General features: G+C 43.6%; 1 protein-coding gene across 1 annotated transcript in view; it reads left to right on the top strand.

Annotated features, from left to right (window-relative positions):
- Nucleotides 1-22,365, top strand: part of LOC148509306 (zinc metalloproteinase-disintegrin-like protein H3) — an 88,288-nt gene that overhangs the window by 48,590 nt on the left and 17,333 nt on the right. The window contains exons 11-19 of the mRNA XM_088443229.1: nucleotides 3,019-3,149; nucleotides 3,941-4,118; nucleotides 8,593-8,682; nucleotides 12,665-12,860; nucleotides 14,142-14,244; nucleotides 17,017-17,161; nucleotides 19,802-19,882; nucleotides 21,532-21,607; nucleotides 21,874-21,964. Of these exons, the coding sequence (XP_088299355.1) occupies nucleotides 3,019-3,149; nucleotides 3,941-4,118; nucleotides 8,593-8,682; nucleotides 12,665-12,860; nucleotides 14,142-14,244; nucleotides 17,017-17,161; nucleotides 19,802-19,882; nucleotides 21,532-21,607; nucleotides 21,874-21,964 (1,091 nt within the window). The remainder of the gene's footprint in view (nucleotides 1-3,018; nucleotides 3,150-3,940; nucleotides 4,119-8,592; nucleotides 8,683-12,664; nucleotides 12,861-14,141; nucleotides 14,245-17,016; nucleotides 17,162-19,801; nucleotides 19,883-21,531; nucleotides 21,608-21,873; nucleotides 21,965-22,365) is intronic.

Here is a 22,365-nt window from a genome sequence, read left to right as displayed (position 1 = left end):
CTGCTATACAGTGGTAGTGGGCAGAGCTGTAGAAGGTGTTACAGGTGGGGGCAATCACTAATTACGCCTAGTCCCACCCCCCCCTCCTCCCTTTCCGCGCATACTAGTTTATTATTTTTATTATTATTATTATTATTATTTTAATTTTTTTGGCCTTACGGATTTGCCCACACTTTGTACCTGGGCCAGACAGAGCTCTCGACGGCCTTGCTCCAGTGTAAGACACAGATATTGAGATATACTCTTAATAGAACTATCTGGATTAAATTAGCTGCTGCTATGTAATTGGGGGATTTTACCATAGACGATGCTTAATGGTAAAAGCAGTCACACCAGTAAGTCAGCGTCTTTTCATGACTTCTCGAACATTGGGGGTGATTCAGTAGTGGACAAATAGCAAAGCTCCATGCAGGCAGCTTTGCAATTCTGTCTTTGCAAATATGTAAATATGAATTGCTGGGGAAGGGGGAACTGGGAAACCACTAGGTAACAAAATAATACAATAGATATTATATCCATGATATTATCTTAAATAGAAACCCGCACAGGGAAATCTGGTGTCATATGTGGAGGTGCTCCCCAGAGAGTCATTGTATATATTGGCGAAACAACTTTAAGAAAAAGAGACTCTCATTTGTTGGGGGCACCCAGATAAAGAAAATTGTCACATAAAAGCATTTATCTGATCTATATTAAAAGTGAGACATTTTTAATTTCACACATCACAGACAAGGTATTACAATAAAGAAGAAGAAGGCTGGTGAAATATGTACATACAATGATCCACTAATAATGGTGTAATAACCAGTTACCAGGTATAGCAGTCACGGTGATAAACAAACTCCAATCCCTATTGGTACAATGCAATATATGTAGTTATACTGCAGAGCTATAGTAAACATAAATCTCATGTCCCTAGAGGATTTTATGCATTCAATAACCAGGCACCATAGACAGAAAATTACTCCAAACGTGAATCAGCAATATCATCAAGCATGGGATATGCATACATCAGAATTATCATTCCAAATGGTACTTTGAATACATATTGCCATTTTCCAGAGGTAAAATAATGACCTTGATCTCATGTCCTTGGAGGGTGTTACATACTGTATGTCAGTGCAATATGGTTTTAGCATAAATCAACAGGTCTCCAACATAGGACACAAATATACAATATTGGTCTGGGTTCCACAATGGAATGGGATTGTATTACCGGCGGCTGTTTAGCCGCCGGTTCAAATCCTGGCAAGGAGAGACCGACAGGCTGAAATTCCCGGCTGAGGTAAGTACTCAAACCCTCCCTTCTCCCCCCTAACCCTAACCTGCCTTTAGGGGTGTCTAACCCTAACCTCCCCCCCTAGTGCCTAAACCTAACCCCCACTCCCACTCCCTAAACCTAACCCTCCCAGGGGGGTGCCTACCCCTAACCTCCCCCCGTTTGTGCCTAAATCTAACCCCCACCCTGCTTCCTAAACCTAACCCTCCCTGAGGGGTGCCTAACCCTAACCTCCCCTTCCCCTAGCCTAACCCTAACCCACCCCGGGGGTGCCTAACCCTAACCTCCCCTTCCCCTAGCCTATCCCTAACCCACCCCGTGGGGTGGCTAATCCTAAATCCCCTCGGGGTGCACTAAACCTAACCCTCCCTCCCCCCCGCGGCTAAGAGGACAGGCGCCTGTACTTACCTCGATCGGGCCCACGGCGTTCTGTATTCCGGCGTCAGGATTATGACAGGCATTGGCCATATAACTACGTCCCTTCCACAATAACCAAATTAACAAATATGATAAATCCCAAAATTACAAGGAATTAACGGAAGGAGTCCGTGAATAACCCAATACAAATCAGAAAGTATCTTATTCTCTGTCTGATTCACATAGAGGGGTACCATACTAAAGTACCAAAGTACAGGTTAAAGACCAGACATGGTACATAGACTACTCCCTACAGTGTGAGGATAGCAGCTGCTGCGTATCATTATGTCTAGCAGTGAATGATAAGTGAGCGTACTATGCATAGACTAAGGGATGAGAATGAGTTCACTGGGCATCTGCTGTTGTATTGTATCAGCAGAAAGGGACCTGATAAGTTTATTGCAGGAACCTTCTGCAAGAAGAGTGCCCATAGAGAGTGTGTATAGGAGGAATAAATACTATAAGAAACCAAAGGGTTAAGAAAACAAATAGAAGTAACACTGTATAATTATGCACAGGGAACTATGCTGCTGCTAATCATATGCCATAGGGTATTGGTGGTTAGTGAGTGATAGGACTCTGTATACAGAGATATGAAGAAAGACAGTATTATGCTGCATACGTGACAGTTGTAATGGATAGTGGCTCTGTTACTTTGCAGAGTCATATACCACTATCAAACACCCATTCATACTGCATGCTGGAAGGGAAACAGAATACAAGGAAAGGTACCCGTATGTTCAAATGAACAAGTGATGATGTCTGCTTAGGGGAGCGGCGTTTTACCATGCTGCTGTGGGTTTCCCGCTTGTGCACAGCGGGAACCCTCGGTTCACGACGCGTGTTTCACACTGCCGCTTCCTCAGTTGGATTCCCATATAAATATGAATGACACCCCTTGCTGCATTTGCGAACCCAGCACTGCGACCGAGGTCACAGGCTGGGATCACCATCACAACCAGGCTGGCCGGCTTGTGAGGCCAGGAAACTGTGGCTGTTGACGCAGTTCCTGGCCCTGCCAGGGAAACGGGGCGGACACCCCCATTTCTGGCAACACCAGCCACCCCTACCCCAGCACTGTCCCTTAAATGCTTCTGCCTGTCAACCAGGCAGAGGCATCGAAGGGGCTGCGTGCGATTTACCCAGGACCCATTCTGCTGACTCGTAGAATGAGTTCTGCGCACATGCAGATTCCCGATAATCTGGAATCTGCATTCAGCATTGCACTTGCATGCAAGGGTGAAGCAGCCCCATTGTCCCTATCCGTTTCCCCTTTACTCTACCATTTGTTTATTCTGTCTAACACTCTTCTCCAATCTTAGGACCACAGTAGGAGTTCCATCAGTGTTGGGGCTACCATTGCTCATGAGATGGGACACAATTTGGGCATGAACCATGATTCAAACGTCTGCAACTGCGCTTCAGATTCCTGTATCATGGCGCCCAGTCTGAGGTGGGTTTTCAAACATTCGCCACAGCGATGCTACATTCCGTGCCATTTACACTGCTCATCAACTTATTATTTATCAACTACAATGGCTGCAGAGAATAACAATGATTTGTATCACCTTATTATATATATATATATATATATATATATATATATATATATATATATATATATATATGGGTATGAATTATAAAAACAAGTAGGGGGATATTTATCAGACCTTCAAAAAAGAAAAAGTGGAGAAGTTTTCAATAGCAACCAATCCACTTCTAGCTATCATTTATCTAGCACCTTCTATAAAATGGCAGCTAGAAGCTGATTGGTTGCTATGGCCACGTCTCCAATTTTTCACTTTTGATGGTTTGATACATCTCCCCCATAGACTTGTAATGTTTCACTCAGCTCACATTTTTGCTGCAGACTTAAATGCATTTAAACTAGGGATGTGCATCATCATCTTGCATGGACAAACATCATCATTCCTGTGCATCATCATCTTGCATGGACAAACATCATCATTCCTGGACTTTTGTCCAGGAATGATGATGTTTGTCCATGCAAGATGACATTTTGCCTCTTTCTGAGTCCCGTTTTTTGGAGGGAAAAATCCGAACTCGGCGTGCAAACTCGAACCTACCTGAGCTTGCACATCCCTAATTTGAATAGTAGAGAAGCTGCAGCATTTATTTAGTAACTTCCGTTCCATTCACATATCCTGTCAATGCATCGGGCCAGGTAGATGGTCTGTAAGATCCCTATCTTTCCTCACACTGTCCTCCATTTTCTCCACACAGTTATAACACCCCACGTCTATTCAGTTCCTGCAGTCTAACCAATTTCCAGGAGTTTATCTTCAAACTAATGCCGTCGTGTATGAAAGACAAGCCGTCAAAGGAACTAATTCAGACCCCGACTGTGTGTGGAAATAAGTTCACTGAGCTGGGGGAAGATTGTGACTGCGGCACCGTGCAGGTAATGGCTGAGGATGTCTGCACTCTATAGCGGCCTGATACCTTTATTTGAATAGTAAATTGTCACTGTCTGTAAGTGGTGCTGAATAGGATTGCTCTAAGCCAAGAGGAAAGGAACCGTAACTAGTCAGACAGTCAATAGGTAGACACCAGAAGGTAGACAATGAAAAGGACGACAGGGTTAAAAGGTCAACAGGGCTAAAATGTTGTCAGGTAAACGGTCAACAGCGCAAAAGGTCAACAGAGTTAATATGTCTACATGGTGAAAATGTCGACATGGAAATGATCGACACCAAAGAAAAGGGTGGTACATGGTTTTTCATGATTATTCATGATTTTTAGGGTTAGGCTGCTGAATGGAATGATTAGGTTTAGGTAATGGGTGAAGGGTTAGGCACTAGGGGAGGGGAGAGTTAAAATAATGTAACCCCCCTTTTCTCTCTATTAAGGTGACACCAGGTTACTAACTCCCATTTCACTAGTCTAATGTACCCACCTATGTCCTCCCAATAAGTGGTACATATAATGTTATTAGTGCCTCCACCCAAGTACTAGTATATAGTGTGGGCCTACTTGAGAAAACCCAATTGCTAATAGTAATTAAGCAATTTGGTGTAGATAACACAATGTATAACTTATATCTACATTCCTGTTTACTGTCATGCTTGGACTCATGTGGTCTCCAATGACTCTCACCATTCCTTTAGGTAAGTAGACACTATGAAGTATAGTTTAGATTTAACTCACTTTATATAAGCAAAAAGATTCATACATACTCTATAAGACCAAGAATGTATCTCTTTGCATTACATAAATTATCATATATAGTTTGATACATACACATGCATATACTTTTAACTGAACAATGAGGTAACCTTATGCAGAAATGACACCAGAGTACATGAAACCTTCTAGAGAGTAATTTCCAAAAGTCTTGTTGTGGCTCCTTAGGTGGGTAAGCATCTAAAGTTCCTGTAGATTTGAGTCATTCTTGTGGTCTATAGAAGCAAACTGTTCATATCCCTTGTAGTGACTAAGAAGCCAGGTTTACTATTACGTTCCTTAGTAAAAGTGTAGATTAGTTGTAGAAATTTCTGTAGTTGCTGGAACAACGGGAGTCAGAGCCAGAGCTGCTGTAATCCTAAGGAGCCTCCTAAAACTCTGACGTTAGCTGTCATATAGATACTTTTCAGGAATAGTCCCTCTACAACTGATCTGATTAGGAAAGGATACACAATGTTTTAGTTGTTTGTCCTTTTCCTTTTTTATTGTGCTGAATGACTGTAATAAGAACATATACTGTAGTAATATCTAGATTTATTAATGAAAAAGGTGAAATATCCCTTCTCCTCTGACTCGGATATTCTCCATTAATAGCCCAAATCCTGCAAATCTGCACCGCGAGTGGATAGCCGTGGTGGGGGAGGGTTAGGTTTAGCGCACCCGGGGGGGACTTAGGGTTAGGCACCCCCCTGGAGGCTTAGGTTTAGGCAGCGGGGAAGGGGGGGGGGTAGGGTTAGGCACTTACAGGGGGGATCAGGGTTAGGCACTTGGGGGGAAGGTTAGGGTTAGGCACTCCTAAGGAGGGTTAGGGGGGTTAGGTTAGGTTTGTAAATACTTACCTGAGGATGATCGGGATTTCCAGCGCTGTCGGGCTGCCGCTGCCGGGATCTGTCCATCTGTCAGGCGGCCGCTGCCGGGAATCGAACCGATTCCTGCAAGAGTGCAGTGGTAGTGTAATTACTTGCACTAAGCATCCTGATATCTTCTATGTACTGACGCTCTCAATAAGGTGAAGCTGTCTGTAAGTAATATGCCTTCCCCGGCTGTAACCTGTACTGTGGCAGTGAGTGCTCAGATGAGTGCAGTGCAAGTGCTTCTACTCACTGCAGAAAGTTCCCTGCAACTGCTGACACAGACTGTCAGAGACTCCATTCCCACCGGCCAATCTCCTTCCTCCCATTGCCACATCTCCCAGTGACAGCCTGTGAGCGGTCGGGCTAGGCACCGCTGAGCCGCCCGCTGCCACATGTTCTCTGCCCACAGGACTTCCGCTGCCACCTCGGATGGCTGCATCTGGGAACACCACTGACAGGTGAGCTGGGAACTCTGCTGACAGCCACTGCTGCTCACCATCTTCACAGCTCCTGCTGTGACAGGCTCCCTTTCCAACTCCACCCCCTGCGCCCGGCAGCCTGTCATAGCTCAGCTGCCATTTAGGACACAGGGGGTGAGCACTCAAGATAAGGATTTAGCAGACCCCCTCTCACTCTGCCGGCAGCTCCTTTTATATCTCTCTCTCAGTCCCTGCTCTTCTTTCCCCTTACAGGAACCCAATCACAATCCGCTATATTACTCCGCCCTCTCTTCTATAGTACATGGGCATCGCACACACTGAGGCACATCCACACCACAAAAAGTAGTACCACATATATATATTTCACATATGGCATGAATTCATTAGCATTTTACTTCAGAACAAATACATAAATGAATTACATATCACTGTGTAGATAATTCCTTTTTAACAATATATATATATATATATATATATATATATATATATATATTTATTTATTTATTTTCATCAATGCCCTACTCACTTTAGCCCTTTACCAGGGTTACAATAACAAAAAAAAAGTGTTCATGTTTTCTATGTCGACCATTTGCATGTCGACCTTTTAATCCCGTTGACCTTTTGTTCCTATCGACCTATTGCCTGTCTTCTTTCTGGTGTCTTGTCTATTGACTGTCTATCTAGATACCGTCTATCTATTAATGCACACCCGAGGAGAGATGAGCTGGGCTGGCTCTCTAGGATATGTTGCTGCTTAAAGGAGAACTAATATTTTATTATTAACATGGCAGGGGCCAAATGCTTGGCTGACACCAACCAATCTGTGATCCCAACTCATGGCAAACTCATATGTGTAGGGTACACTGCCAACTGTTGTAACTACTTAAAAGAATGCATGGAGGGGATAAGTACCCCCAGTGGTGGGTCTAATTGCATAGCTCCCAACATGGCCCTCTCCAGGAGGGACACAATGCTCTGGTCCTGGACTTCCCTGGTAAGGGTTGGGGGCTGCAGCGCAGTTCAAAATTCAAATAGGGGAGTCACACCAACTGTCATTTCACACACTGCCAAACATCACTGGCTGGGACTCACTGGCAGTTGGTGTGACTCATACATTTGAATTTTGGACTGTGCTGCAGCCTCACCTCTGGAGCCTCCACCAATCATAAATTACCAGGGAAGTCCAGGACCAGAGCATTGTGTCCCTCCTGGAGAGGGTCATGTTGGGAGGTATGTAATTGTAAATGTGTTTTTTATTCAGAACCCTCATTTGAAGGTCTAACTTGATCAGCACAATTTATAGATATATGAGGCTCCTGTAGTAAAAACTGGTAGTGCAGCGGCTCCCCTCACCCAGGCCAGAGCTCCAGGGGCTTCTCTGTTGAAAGACTTTGGCAATTCTGTATAACAGCGGTAGATGAATTAAATGGTGGCACAGAGGAAGGGCTGGGGGTGATTGTTAGCGGCAGGTCTGATCACAAGCCGCAATCTATCACCAGAACTATAAGCGGAATGGAGGAGCCCCAAGAAAAAAAACTGACATTTATAGAACGTTAGAGGTATGACGGCAAGTTAGATGTAATACAAGTATTCTATATACAGGGCCCACAGTAGTATGACTCCTAACACTGCTTAGTAAATAGACCCCTATATGTGTTACCGGTTATATGTACTATATAGGCATGAGCACCGTGTACTGTAGAGATGTCAATTATATACATTGCATATTAATGCATCCTAGGCAAAGTGGAAGTCACTGGAAAATTGCCATTTATATTCCCAAAAAGATGTATAGTTTATGTGAGTCAGTATACAGGAAAATCTGAGAGTGGAGTCACAGCTAGCGCTCACTTATAAGGTGTAATGTAGCTCACAGGAACACCACCACACTGATAGCCTTTCCTTTTTTTTTTTTTTTACATATTTTATTGAAAGTTCAACATGGACAAAAATATCTCTGCATTGTAACTGTTCTCCAATTCTTAATAGTTATGGGTTGAACATTCAGTTGTAGCTCTGCAATATCAATTCATATACAGATAGATATTCTTCATTTGCACCGTCCCTCACATCCCTTTGTTGAATTGCATTCTAAAGTCACAACAATATTCAGTTGCGGCACGTATGTTATAATCTGCTGGCTTTTAATCTGAATATTAATAAATAAATCTCACAATTGTAATACACACATTTAATTCTGCTCATTCTACATATGATAGTATTTGATTGGATTCCACCCACACCATCTAAAACAAATCTGTAAAGACCATTTGAGTGATCAGACTGTTTGTGTGCACGGCTAGCTTAAGAAACTGAAATGTCTGTGAGCTGTGCCCCTACACTTTGTCTTGGTATCCGTCAGCTTCCCTCAGCTCAGTGTGTAATTGTTGTGTTGCAGGAATGTACCAACCCTTGCTGCAATGCTGCCACATGCAAATTCAAGGCAGACGTCCAGTGTGCAGACGGGGAATGTTGTGAGAACTGTAAGGTGAGTGGAACCTTGTATAATACATTGTACCTGTCCCAGTAGGCACCGGCCCCTTCATAGGGAGTTTCCTCTGTGACCGTAACATCATATTAGCTTAATTCCTTCGTGTACTACATAGTGCAGAAATATAGGTTCAATTGTATAACCCTATTTAGCAAGATTTACAAATAAAACTTAGATCATTCTTTAAATACGATGGCTGTTTGTGTTTTATTTGCGGAGAATACACTTTTTTTTTTTTTTACTGCAAATGAGCATAAGAAATACATCCTCTGGCATCTGCATACAGATTTGTTGTATCTCATGCATACCCTTCCCTATGGTTAGATAATGACAATGGGGATGAGAAGGTAATAGAAAGCATAGGCCAAGTACAGTAAGGGTGTGTTCAAGTAACAGCAACAAACCTGGACACAGATGCCACTGGGTACATACTGACGTCCAATCTGTCTGGTGGGAAGGAAAATCTGGTAATGTATGGGAGCAAGTACCAATAGAAATTTGCTCCAAAACTCTGGAAGACAGACCAGATTTTCCTTTCCACCAGACAGATTGGACCGATATATCTGTCAGTGTGTACCCATCTTAAGTGTCTATCAGGAGATATATCTCTTGCTCAACCCCCAGTGCAATTTACACTTGATCAAGTTCAGCAGCCTTACACCTTACACTGATAACTAAACGACGTGTATAACGTAGAGGGGCAACATATTGGGCAGCCAGTGCACACTAGACGATCCAGTGCCTGACCCCTTTGATATGTCGGCCCATGCCGCATCCCGCAGCATTGGGTCGTCGGCCGCAAAGTCAGGTTGAGCTGCACGTAGGGACGACCTAAGAATGCGGCTGACGACCCCACAGGAGAGGGCACCACCTGACATAGTGGGCACATACCAGGCTATTTTAAGGATTAAAAATTAGGAAAGTGTAGGTGCTAGTCAATAAAAGATATCTTTACTTACAAACTTGTATACAACTGCGATTACATAAATGATGCAGACAATAAAATGATCGATATACAGAAAATGTAAAATGTAATATACTCCCTAGATCACCAACATGTAATACATAATGAATACATAAACATATAACTTATCAAAGAAAGAAAAAAAAACTTAAAATAAAATAAATATACAAATAAGGAAAAAATATTATTAAGGAAAAAACATTAAATGAAAGTGAAAATAAAACAATGTCCAAATATAGCTTAATTTAAGTGGGATATTAAGTCTCGTATCCTTTTTTGCATGTGGTAATATCCCCGTCTGCTTGTAGCAGCAAGGTGTAGAAGCAAAACAATCAGAGTTATTATGTTACTTGAAGTAACTTGAAAGCTAGTTCCAATGAAAGATTGTATCAATTAATCCACCTTGGAAGTATTTGTGCTGTGGATTAGGCATAGGTTGCGAGGAGAGTATATGCAGCATGCATGCTTAAAAACTCGATCCCGGATGGTGTCCCTTATATTTGGAAAAAAAAGTTTAAAAGCATATGCTTATTTACACGATCACCATATATTGAGTCCAACACTGGAAGATAGCCAATCACAGTATGTCTCATTAGACCGGGGCGATTCTGGGGATCTCATCGGGCGGCAACCTGTCCCTCCACCCCGGGGCCGTAGCTAGGGTAGTGAGCCGGTGCCATGCACAGGGCACCGCAGGTCAGGGGGCGCTGTTTGGGCCTGTCAAGTTTCTGTTTATTATCATTCTCACTTATAACTTCCTCTTATTTCATCCCCAGCACCTCCTGTCCTCTCCTATATCTTCCCTGGCCCTTCCCCATGAGGCCATTCCCCTTTTTTGGGTGCATCATGTCCTTTTGAAAAATGAGGGGGTGCCAATGCTTTCTCTGGCACAGGGCACCAAAAATTCTAGCTACGGCTCTGCTCCTCCCTTCTTTGTGGTGCGCAAGCTTTCAATAAGATATTGCCAAATATGGCAAATATTCATTAGACTCATTAACTCGTAGGTTTAGCGCCTGGTTGCGTGTGTCTTGACTATTTTGAGGATTTGTCGTTCCAATCTGTCGGAACCGGGCATATCGCCCAAAAAATCGTCTAGTGGGTTCCCAGCTTTATATGAAGTTGAGGTCAACTATTTGCATTTACTTAATTGATATTTGCATTCGGACCGTAGCAGGAAAAAGAAAAGTATTGGGGTAGCTGGTACCTACAGCGTCCTCCTGTACATTTGTGAAAAGAGCAATGAACCACACTGATCCTTAACTAATACACTCTCTACCAGTGATGTCTGGGAAATTATTTTTCCCTCCAGTGGAGAGACATACTACCAATCGCATAGACCTAGATTATTATTAGAGAGAACGAGAGTTGATCATTATCAGAAATTATTATTTTAAAAGTAGCCTTATTTGCTATTTGCTTAATCGTTATTTACAGTAACTCTAAAAGATATATTAAAGAGATTAGAGGAAAGTGCGAAGAAAGAAATAAGTGAATCATTAAGATAGTGAAGAGATGACTGGGTACTAATTATTAAATATTAATCTCCTGGATACATAACAAAAGATGAGTGTGATTGTCACAAGTAATTGTGATCCGCTCAGTGTTTTCCTTCTATACAGAGTGTGATATAATTTGGTGTGCTACTGTAGTGGTATAAATTGGTATTTGTCTCTGCAGTAATTGTTATCTGTCCCTGTTGGGTTAACAGTAAGGATACAGATAGAGGCCAACCTTGGGTAACCACTTCTAATTCCCATTAAGCCACATTGTTACAATCTATGTTTTGCTGCTTATCATAGACATATGTGAACATGTAAAAAGGACACAAAATGTACATAAATATTGTATATTTTTTTCCCTTTTCTTTATTTTTCTATCCGGGTTTGAGTGTTGCGTCAAAGTATAGTATAGCAACTATTGTAAGTATAGTATAGCACCAAAGTGTTTCTGGGACCTGGCAGCATTTGTATAATTGCCAATATGCCTGTAATTATGTTAGTACCACAACCTTAATGTATTTTGAACTTAGGCCCTGATTCAGAGCCGGACGCTCTGACCAGAGCGCTCGCTCTGAATCAGGGCCCTTCTCCATTAAAATGGAGCGTCCTCCTGGACGCTCGTATAGCTGTGGGTGACCACCCACAGCATATACGAGCATCCAAAAAGATGGTCGCGATGGTCTTGACCATCGCGACCATCGGACTTGCGACGGAAACCCTGCGGTAGGGTTTCCCAGCCACAAACCCTGGAGTGATTTTGGCTTGATCAGAGCCAAAATCACTCCCACTGACATCACTAGTGATGTCAGTGGGGCCGGCTTCAGACGGTAGGCGTTCCCATGGGAACGCCTCCGTCTGGCAGGCACGCCCACCAAAGGGGGCGTGCTGTCAGTCACCATCGACAGCACACCCCCTTTGGTGCGAGACCCGGAGCGACAGCTTGGCTGTCGCAGTCCGGGTCTCGCGCATGCGCACGACGGAGCTCCCTCCATCGTGCGCATGCGCAGTGGGGAACATCGACCCACTTGCGAGCGTACTGCCGCTTGCGAGTGGGTCTGAATGACCCCCTTAGAAAGTTCCCTCAATTGTCTGTATTGGTATCACCAGTTAGCGGATAAGATTATTGATTAGGACTATTCTCCTATTCCTCACAATTTAAAATAGATGTGGGACACACAGATCTAAATGCAGAATACAGAATGTAATGTGCTTATTCGTTTCCTTTTATTATTCTCAGCACCCTGCTGCAAATACACTTCCAATTACTGGATCAGATTTGAACTATACAATATAGGGGGTTATGTAATAGGTTCCAGCATGGTTTTGAGTCCACCACTAGATTTAATGTTGTAAATCATTACAAGGCTGGTTTTGCCCTATAACTAATTGCCACTTAAAATTTAACGGAGAACCTGTTGACAGTGTAGGTGGAGATGTAAAGACGGCCATGCAAATATTCATTCTTTAACTTTTTATATCAGTGGGATCTTTGATTAGCTGTGTCCTCTACTTGCAGATTAAGAAAGCAGGAACTGTCTGCCGCCCAGCTAAAGATGACTGTGATCTGGCAGACATGTGTAATGGGAAGTCTCCAGTCTGTACTGCAGATCGCTTCATATACAATGGTTTCCCATGCAATGATGGCCGTGGGACCTGCTACAATGGGAAGTGTCCAACGTTGGAAAGCCAGTGTGCTGAACTATGGGGAGCAAGTGAGTGAGCACTAACATGCATGTTCTGTGACCTTGCAGTGTGTGTGGGGGGGAAACCTGTGCTCTCCAGTTAAAATATAATTGTGACTGGGAGGACATGTTGGTGCTTGTATTCCTACAACAGGAAAAGGAAAGGTCATTTACGTTTGATGCTTAGGGGGTAACTCTGTTCCATCAGAACCTTGCACAATTGGCTGTGCACTCAGCAGGTTACTACAATATGAAAGTCTCGCTTGTTTTTGCTAAAACAAATGGAACTGCGCTAATAAAAACAAAATTAAGACTAAGTATAATGATGCAGAAAGTCTAATCATTTATCAAGGAACATCTTTAAAAATAGATATTATTTAATATATTGAGTCATAAATAATAAATATGTAAATGTATGTATCGCACAATATAAAAGTAGGTATCATATAGCATAAAATATACGTAACATATGACAATATATTAGTAAAATTCCGAAAACATAAAACAGCCCTCTGATAGATCTAAATAAACTGAGGGCACTGGAGAGAAGTTAGCTGGGAATTAAGTTGGGAGATAGTGTTGTGTCAGGGGTAATTTTGTGTTTTCTGATTTTAAAGTTGGGACCCAGAGCTCCTCTGTTCATCTTATAGCCCTGTCTGTTCATTTGATAGTGGCTTGTGATTGGTTCTCTTGCTCAAACTCCCCTATGCTGCAATATAAAGTTGGTTAATTGTTGATTTGGCTTATTCTGTAATATGTTCAGACATTTTTTTCCCAGCTCGGAGAGCAGGCACATTGGTAAAACCTTTAATGTAGGTGATAGTGAAGCTTTAAGTAATAATAATTATCTGTCATCCTGACAATTCAAACTCTTCAGATCTAATCTTATTCCATTTAAAGAACCACACCGGTTCTTTATGTGTGGGTCAGATAGATTATACTACAATCTAAATAAGTTTAGGTATAATGCAGCCCATGAGACCATCCCAGCACAAACCATTTCTGTTGTCCCCTAGATTGTACCTGATCAGTCCATCCCCCCCAGAACGCCGGGCTGTGGTTTACTTTATAGCCCTCATTCATGGTCTGCACAAAATTCTTGTTACCCATTCATATTTGGCATACATGGTTTTTGTGTGCTCATTGTATGTGTTGAGCTAGCTATTTGGAAGCCGTAGCAGGTTTGTGTCCATATAGTGACAGTGACATTTCACAGTTATTTAAACATCCACCAATGACTTTATATATCTCTGTTTACAACCTGAGAAACTCTCTGCATTACACATCACCATATCACTTTTCCTAATACAGGTGCTGTCATTGGAGTGGACTCTTGTTTTAATGTAAATAAGAAAGGTCAATACTACGGGTACTGTCAGTTCCTGGAGGGCAACTATATGCCATGTGCAGCTGAGTGAGTACTATATAATTATTATTATTATTATTATTATTGTTATTTATTATTATTATTATTATTATTATAATCCTTTATTTATATGGCGCCACTAGGGTTCCGCAGCGCCTCACAAAGTACATAAACAAATGAGCAGACAAGAAAATAGCGATTTACAGTACAAAACAATGCAGGACAAGGACATAGTTATATACATTACTACAATAGCTATGATAACACTCAAAAGCAGCAGGACATCAGTAACCAAATGTTAGGTGCCCTTGTGGAGAGTTTGGAGTATATAATCCTATGAGTAAGGGAACGAGAAGACCATGAGGGAAGAGGGTCCTGCTCATGAGAGCTTACATTCTCTCTTTCTTGCAAACATGCATGTATAATCTCTGACTGCAGACTATCAGGGCTTTGTCACATAGGGGCTGGTGCACGTTTCACGCACATGAATCAAAAATATAAGCTCTAAAAGTTGCAGGGAAAAATAGCTGAATTACTTCCATACAGTATGCTGAGTCACACTCATGTCAAGATGCATCCAGTGCTATACAGCAGTGATAGAAAGTTTGTGAACCCTCTATAATTTTCTGTGTAATCTAGGTCATAAATCTAGATAAAGAGTAGCGAATGGATCAAGCAACACACAAACAGATATACTCTTTCATTACTATATTGATAAACATTATCCAGCATTACATTTCTTTTTTGGGAAAAAGTTTGTGAACCTCCAGGATTATCTGTCCGCATAAGGGAACAATTAGTCACTAATCTAAAGGTGGGTGCACACAAGACTGTATTCGCCTGATCCGGGATCAAAATCGACTAATGCGTACCCACTATGTCGGGCCATGCGCGATCCCATTTGGTAGTCAGTCGCATCGTCAGGTCGGCCCTATATGCAGCTCAATCTGACAATGCGACTGACGACCCCATGCAGCTGGATGCAGCTGGTTCCGCAGTCGGGCCCCAGGATCGTGTAATATGTACCAGCCGCCCGATATGTCGGCACGTCACTCGTGTGGTCGTCTGTCGCATTGCTGCATTAGATCTTGCTCTTCTAAAGTTTGCTAAAGACCAAATGGTTTACCCGAAAAGCAACTGGAAGAATGTATTGTTTACAGATAAGTGTCGAAACTTTTTGGCTTAAACTGGAAAACGTGTTTGGAGAAAAGCAAACACGCCATTCTAACATAGGGCCTGAATCAGCAAGGACCACATTTGCAAAGCTGCACAAAGGCTATAGATATGATGTATGCACACAGGGAGCTATGCAATGCGATCCTTACTTCATTATTATGCAAATGCAGCAGGAAGTGTATGACACCCCCTGCTGCATTTGCGATCCCTGCACAGGGACGGAGGTCGTAGTGCTGGGATCACCATCTCGACCATCGGTGGTCGATGGTGGACGGAGCCAGTCGGCCGGCCAGCTGAGTCAGCTTACTCAGGCTGGCTGGCTTGTGAGCCCAGCAGACTGCGCACGTCCACACAGTCTCTGGGCTGGCCACTCCCGGAAAACTGCACAGATACGCCCCATTTCCGGGAACGCCGTCCGCCCCCGCACCGCCCCTTAAATGCCTCTGCCTGTCAATCAGGCAAAGTCATTCAAGGGCTAGCGTGAGTATTAGCAGGACCCATTCTGCACACTCGCAAAATGGGTCTTGCGCATGCGCAGATTCCCGATAATCGGAAATCTGCATTCAGCAGTGCACTTGCATGCACTGCTGAATTAGCCCCATAATCCGAACTGTGAAACGCATTGGCGGTAGCTCCATAGTTTAGGTCTGTTTTGCTTACCATGGGATCAAGGCGGCTTACTTTTATTGATGAATTCTGGATTTTTCCAGGAAACTCTACAGGAGGCCTTAATCACACAGAATGGGCCACAAGTCCTCCAAGTCGAGATCAGCAATTTGATTGAAGTAATTGTTGCTCAGGTTACTGAATCCTACAGGCTCCCTTTTATTATTTCTCCGATGAAGAGCTGAGCACAATAAAGGTTACATTTACAGACATGTAGGAAATTCTAAAGGCTTCACAAGCTTTCTAGCACCACTGTATGTGCCACGTTTACGTCAGGGGAAACATCCAATCTGATACACTTTTACCCAGCCAGGTCAAAAGCACAGAAGGGTTTAACATTTGACTTGATAGTAAATGCATTCACGATTATATTTGTTCCATAATGCAACCGGGGAGATGTACTATGCCATGAAAAGTGATAAAGTGGAGAGTGATTAAGTACCAACCAATCATCTCTTAACTGTCACTTTACAGGCTGTGTTTGAAAAATAACAGTTGGGAGCTGATTGGTTGGTACTTTATCAGTCTCCACTTTTTCACTTTTCAAGGCTTAGTACATCTCTCCCAACAGGTTTATTTTCCTGTCTTGTGTATAGTTTTTGCACAAGCAATGCCCAAAGTACCTAATAGCTTCAGAGGTGGATCTGCAATCAGCCAATCAGAAGCAGGTAGCCAGTGCTGGCAACCCCCACAAGAGTTACTGACTGGAGTATTGGCAATGCAAACATACCCTTCCTTACCTGGGCTGCACTCCCCCTCCCCCCTTCCCTATTCTGCCTCAGGAATGAGGTGCATATACTGACGTAGGAATACTTGTTTTTAGGCATGTGCAGTACAAATGTACTAACTGGTATGTGCCCAACCCCGCCACAGGTCCCATAGGGATTATAACTAATGACCAATTGACCGATGTTGTCGTGTCCAGGGATTAACAGTAATACACAAACATGGTGAATGTCTATGTCTGTCTTTCCTCAGGGATGTAAAGTGTGGCGTACTATACTGCTCTGGAGGCAGTGACATTCCCAGTGTCCATGCTTCTGTTGCGATAATTTCAGGCTGCCGGGGGGTTATGGCTGATGCAGGGATGGTGCAGAATGGAACAAAGTGCACTGAAGGAAAGGTAAGTGCACAGCTCAGTATGATGAAAGTGTTGCCCATATTTTCCTGATTTTGCTTTATTGGCTTGTACATACCAATACATACTGCATCATTTATTAAATACATGTCTTCTGTTACTTTCCACTGTTTTTTTTTTTTTTTAGTTTTTTATCACCAAGCAATGTATTTTCATTCTGCCCTGGGGGTATATTTACTAAAGTGAGAGTTTTTAAAAGTGGAGATGTTGCCTATAGCAACCAATCAGATTCTAGCTATTTTTTAGAATGTGCTATTTAATTGTTAAGTAGAATCTGATAGGTTGCTATGGGCAACATCTCCATTTCTAAAAACTCTCACTTTAGTAAATATGCCCCCAGGACACAGTATAGCTCTGTTGTCCTCTGTGCAGGGCCGCTGTCAGGGGGGGACTGCCAGGCTCGGAGTCCCGGGCCCGCAGAGAGCAAGGGCCCCGCTGACAGCAGCACAGAATATATGAATCGGCAGCCGGGGAGACACAGCGCCGCCAGCGGTATTTGAAATATGGTGCCGGCCGCAAGACATTACAGCTCGCTGACCAGCAGCCAATCAGGAGCAGCCATTGCGGCTGCTCCTGATTGGCTGCCGGTCCGCGAGCTGTGATTGGCTCACGGGCAGTGTCATATTTCACATACCGTCGGCGGCGCTGTGTCTCCCCGGCTGCCGTGCTATATCTGCCCTGTTTCCCGGGCCCTCTGAAGAAAGGTAGGAGTCCCTGCTCTGTGCCCCTCCACCTAGTGCAAGAAACCAGCAAGCCTTCCCTGCCCTAACCCTCTACTCCAGCCAGCCTTCCCTGCCCCATGCTCCCCTAATCCAGCCAGCCTTCCCTGTCCTGTGCTCACCCTAAACCAGCCAGCCTTCCCTGTCCTGTGCTCACCCTAAACCAGCCAGCCTGCCCTTGCCTGTTACCCCTAATCCAGCCAGTCTTCCCTGCCCCGTCCCCCTCCCCAGTCCAACCTTCCCTGCCCTGTGCCTCTGCCCTAGTGTACCTTTCCTTCCATGCCCCCCCCTAGTTCAGCCAGCTTTCCCTGCCCAGTCCCCCCCCCAATTAAGGTCCAGCCTTCCCTGCCTTGTGCACCCCCAGTCCAACCTTCCCTGTACCCTCCCAGTCCAGCCTTCCCAGCCCTGTGCCACACATGTCCATCCTGCCTTCCCCACCCCAAACTTTGAGAATTTTTAAACTGGTTATGCAATCATTTACATCCAACCCCCCCCTGTGTAGCTCCACCCACATTATACACCACTCCACCCACCTCTGCGCCATTCCCCGGGGGGGCCCCTGCCTTCTTTGTCAGTACTGGGCCCCACGATTTCTGATGGCAGCCCTGCCTCTGTGCATTGGCTACATACTGGGGATATAAGAATAAACAACCTATCTGAGGCAGCATGGCTGGCGTAGTGGATAGCATTACTGCCTCACAGTACAGAGGTCCTCCTGCCAAGGCCCTGCCTGTGTGGTGTTTGAATGACCTCAAAATGTCAACCGCTAAAATGTAGACGAGTAAAAATGTAGACATTTAAAATATAGACATTATAGGGTCAACACCAAAATGTCAATAGTTAAAATGTAGACAACCAAAATGTCAATAGTTAAAATGTAGACAACCAAAGTTTAGTTAGGTAACATGTTGGCAGTCACAATAAAGACTTGCCTATATTTTGAATGTCAATATGATCATAAATAATTAAAGTGAAGAAAAGCCAAATGTGTAGGATCCTGTCCCTCCATCCCCCCTCAGATCAATAACCAGCCCTGGACCTCAGGGGAAAATTCAGGTTGAACCAGCTGGAGGGGATAATGTTATAAGAGGGAGACACATAGCTTGGGGTCCGTCTGCCATAACGTTAACCAGCCCCAGACTGGTCAGCCCGGCTCTGGAAGTCCTAAGAAAGTCGTGACCCCAAAAATTAAACAGGGTTCCCCTCCTGAGGAACAACCTACCCAGGGCTCTTCCCCACATCCCTGGGCGGTGAGTGCAGGGGTAATGGTAATTATATAGTTAATAATATTGTTCTTTACAGACGATCTACAAGTCCCAGAAAGCTTGATCCAGCATTATGGCACGTACCAGCATACCCGGACATTAGAAAAAAATAAAGACAAGACGCAGACACTGAATGTTGTATTGTTTCATTAACAAATAATCCCTCACACAGCCCTAATTCTCCACTTCATACTCAGAAAATACAGGAATAAGGTCCTCTTCATTCCATGTAGCATACCAGGATCTTGGCAGAATAAAAAAAGTATTACTTCTTTATGGTTACATAGAAGACATTCATAATATAGGCATGTATATATTATGACTTTCGACATTTTAACTGTGTCTACATTTTGACCGTCTACATTTTTTTTCATATATCGACATTTTTAGTTTGCTGTGTCTACATGCTGACATTGTGACCCTGTTGACCTTATGTCCACGTCGACATTGTGAAAGTCGACATTTTGATTGTCTATGTTTTGACTACATCCCCTTATTGGACCTAGAGACAAAACCTTTTTGTTATTTTTTTTTCTGTGTTTTAAATCTCTCTAGGTGCCCCTGTGTTGTGTATGAAGGTCATTAGTAACTACAAGACCTTTTATATTAATAGACTGATGTTTCTATCTCTTCTTTTCCAGGTCTGTTACAATGGAAAATGTGTGGGTATTGACAGTGCCTTCCGGGCAGCAGATTGTTCTGCCAAGTGCCCAGGACATGGGGTGAGTGCCAGCGTACACTTGTGGATAATAATTACACCTATAGGCAGTGGTAGAGATTGGGGGAAATATACAGCTGCCTCAGAGGCCATCTTTCTTCCAGAGCTGTGGATGTTTGTACTGAGTTCTAAACTATTTTAGAGCAGGATAAATATACATGTATGTGTCTGTCGTAGGTGTTGTCTATTTATTACGCAGCGCTGTATGGAAAATATTGCACACTTCACTTGGCCTCTTAAACAGATACACTTTTAAAATGGTAATTCCTTGTGTATTTTATATCATGTTTGCAGTAGTGCTTGCTATAACCTGTTTCCATCTAAATGGGTAGAGCTCAGGACTTCCGCTGTCCAGCTCCTGTAGAGCCAAATAGCAGCTCAGTTGAATATTACTGGCAGATAGACACTTCCCGCACATTGGCGTCCTTCCATAGACAGTGCGGTCCATTTCAGGGCAGTTCCATAGTGACACCCTCCCTCCTTGCTATGTGGGGTGGTAGTATCTACATTCCATTTACATTTCACCGAATATTGGTCGTCTTGGAATTGTAAGAAAAGAGACTTGGTCTCATGTTGGGGAGGGATCGGTATGAAATACCGCCGGACACATGTCTGGCAACAGAAGATCCCGACAGGTACGTTTTTTTTTTACTATTACAAACCCTCCCCTCCCTAACCCTAACTCTCCCTTAGGGGTGCCTAACCCTAACCTCCCCCCCCCCAAGTGCCTAACCATAACCCCCCCTGTAAGTGCCTAAACCTAACCCCCCCTTCCCTACAGCCTAAACATAACCCTTCCGGGGGGGGGTACCTAACCTTCGTTCGGTATGCCGGGCGTCGGGCTCCCAGCATAGGGATAATGATAGGCGTCGGTATTTCGATGCCTGTCATTAGTCCGCTGTCGAGATTTGACAGTTGGGAAGCCGGCGGTCGGCATTTTGACCGTCAGCTTCCTGACTACATCCCGTTGGAGGGGAACAGGAGTTGTCACACCAACCGGAGTATGGCGTCCCAAACTCCCCTCCTATGACGACACCCTTGACTTGCTGCATCCATCCACTCACTATGGTGATGTCACATATCTCCCAACTTCCCAAAAGTTTAAATAATCAAGCTCAATATCCTCAAATCGTGACTCTCCTGACTATATGTGTGTCTCCAAACTGTCCCAGATTAGAGTGTACCTGATATGTGACTTTGAGAACGGTAACATTAATAGTACAGCCCCTGTAAAAGTATAATTGCAGTGTTGCAGAAAATGGCTAATATCGAATACATAATACATCTTTAACAATATATGTTTAGTTATATGTGGTTAGTACATGTTTAAATATATCTGAACAGTTCACATAAAACTAATGTACAATTGTGCTTATGTAATACATACATCCCAACTATATTGCCTTAAGCTGTACAGTCCTGATTTCAGGGACTGTACAGCCGTAATGCAGGGAGCTATGTCCCATTCATGGGTGCTCTTCACAGAAGAGTGTGAGAGGGCCCATATGACATGAACCTGCCTCCACTGTGACCATTCCCCTTTTGAGTGCAGCATGCCCACTATGTTTAAAGGTTTGGAGGCATGAGAACATACGCTATTTACATAACAACAAAGCTTACAGACTGACTGACAGCTGTCTTCTTCTCCTCCAGATCTGTGACCACGAGCTGCAGTGTCAATGCCAGGAGGGATGGGCAGCCCCCAGCTGTGACTCCACTTCAGGATCCAGTATGTATTTAATGTGGAATGTACCATTATTAACAGGTCTGTAGATTTTATCCTGGGGAACACAGGAAGGGACAATGACAGTGACAGTAGGAACAGGTCACATCGCTGTACAAGTGGGGATCATGTTATATTTACATTTGGTTATAGTGATAATATTTCCATAGTTGGGAACATCATGCAGAGTATGGTTGTTATAAAACAGAGACCCAGGCTAAGAAACTTATTGCAGCCCAACTTGACATATTGTATTGTTGTTACCCTTGCAGATATTGCAATCATCGCGGTGGTAGTCGTCATTGCCCTGGCTCTCCTGGTCGGACTTGTACTAATGTTCGTGTTCCGCAAGAAGTACAAGAGGTAATAATGTAGAGGAAGTGAGAGCTCACACGTGTAACCTACAGTACAGGTAGTGATATAAGGACATTAGCAGTGAATTGAAAATCAAACACAGACTTTAGTTCAAAATGTTACATATACATCCTGTGCTATAAAGGTTAAAGTATAAATAAAAGGTTACAGGTCTGCACTCCCTTTTTTCCGGAGTCAGATGAGACAGTATACCCTATTAAACGTAAAGATACTTCCGAGTTCCGCCTGACTCAGATGAAGACGGACATATGCATAAATCCGCATCTGTGCATGTGCTGTATGCAAAGAGTCACCGTGCGCCTCAGAATCGGCTGCCTTATGTGCAGTATAGTACTAGGCGCATCTCACATAGTCAGAGGAGGTAGCCATTTTCTGGGCTTTCTTATGGA

This window comes from Taudactylus pleione, unplaced genomic scaffold (assembly GCF_031769625.1).
Source record: "Taudactylus pleione unplaced genomic scaffold, aTauple2 ptg000329l, whole genome shotgun sequence".
NCBI classification, from domain to species: Eukaryota; Metazoa; Chordata; class Amphibia; order Anura; family Myobatrachidae; genus Taudactylus; species Taudactylus pleione.
This window is presented reverse-complemented; position numbering and strand designations above follow the sequence as displayed.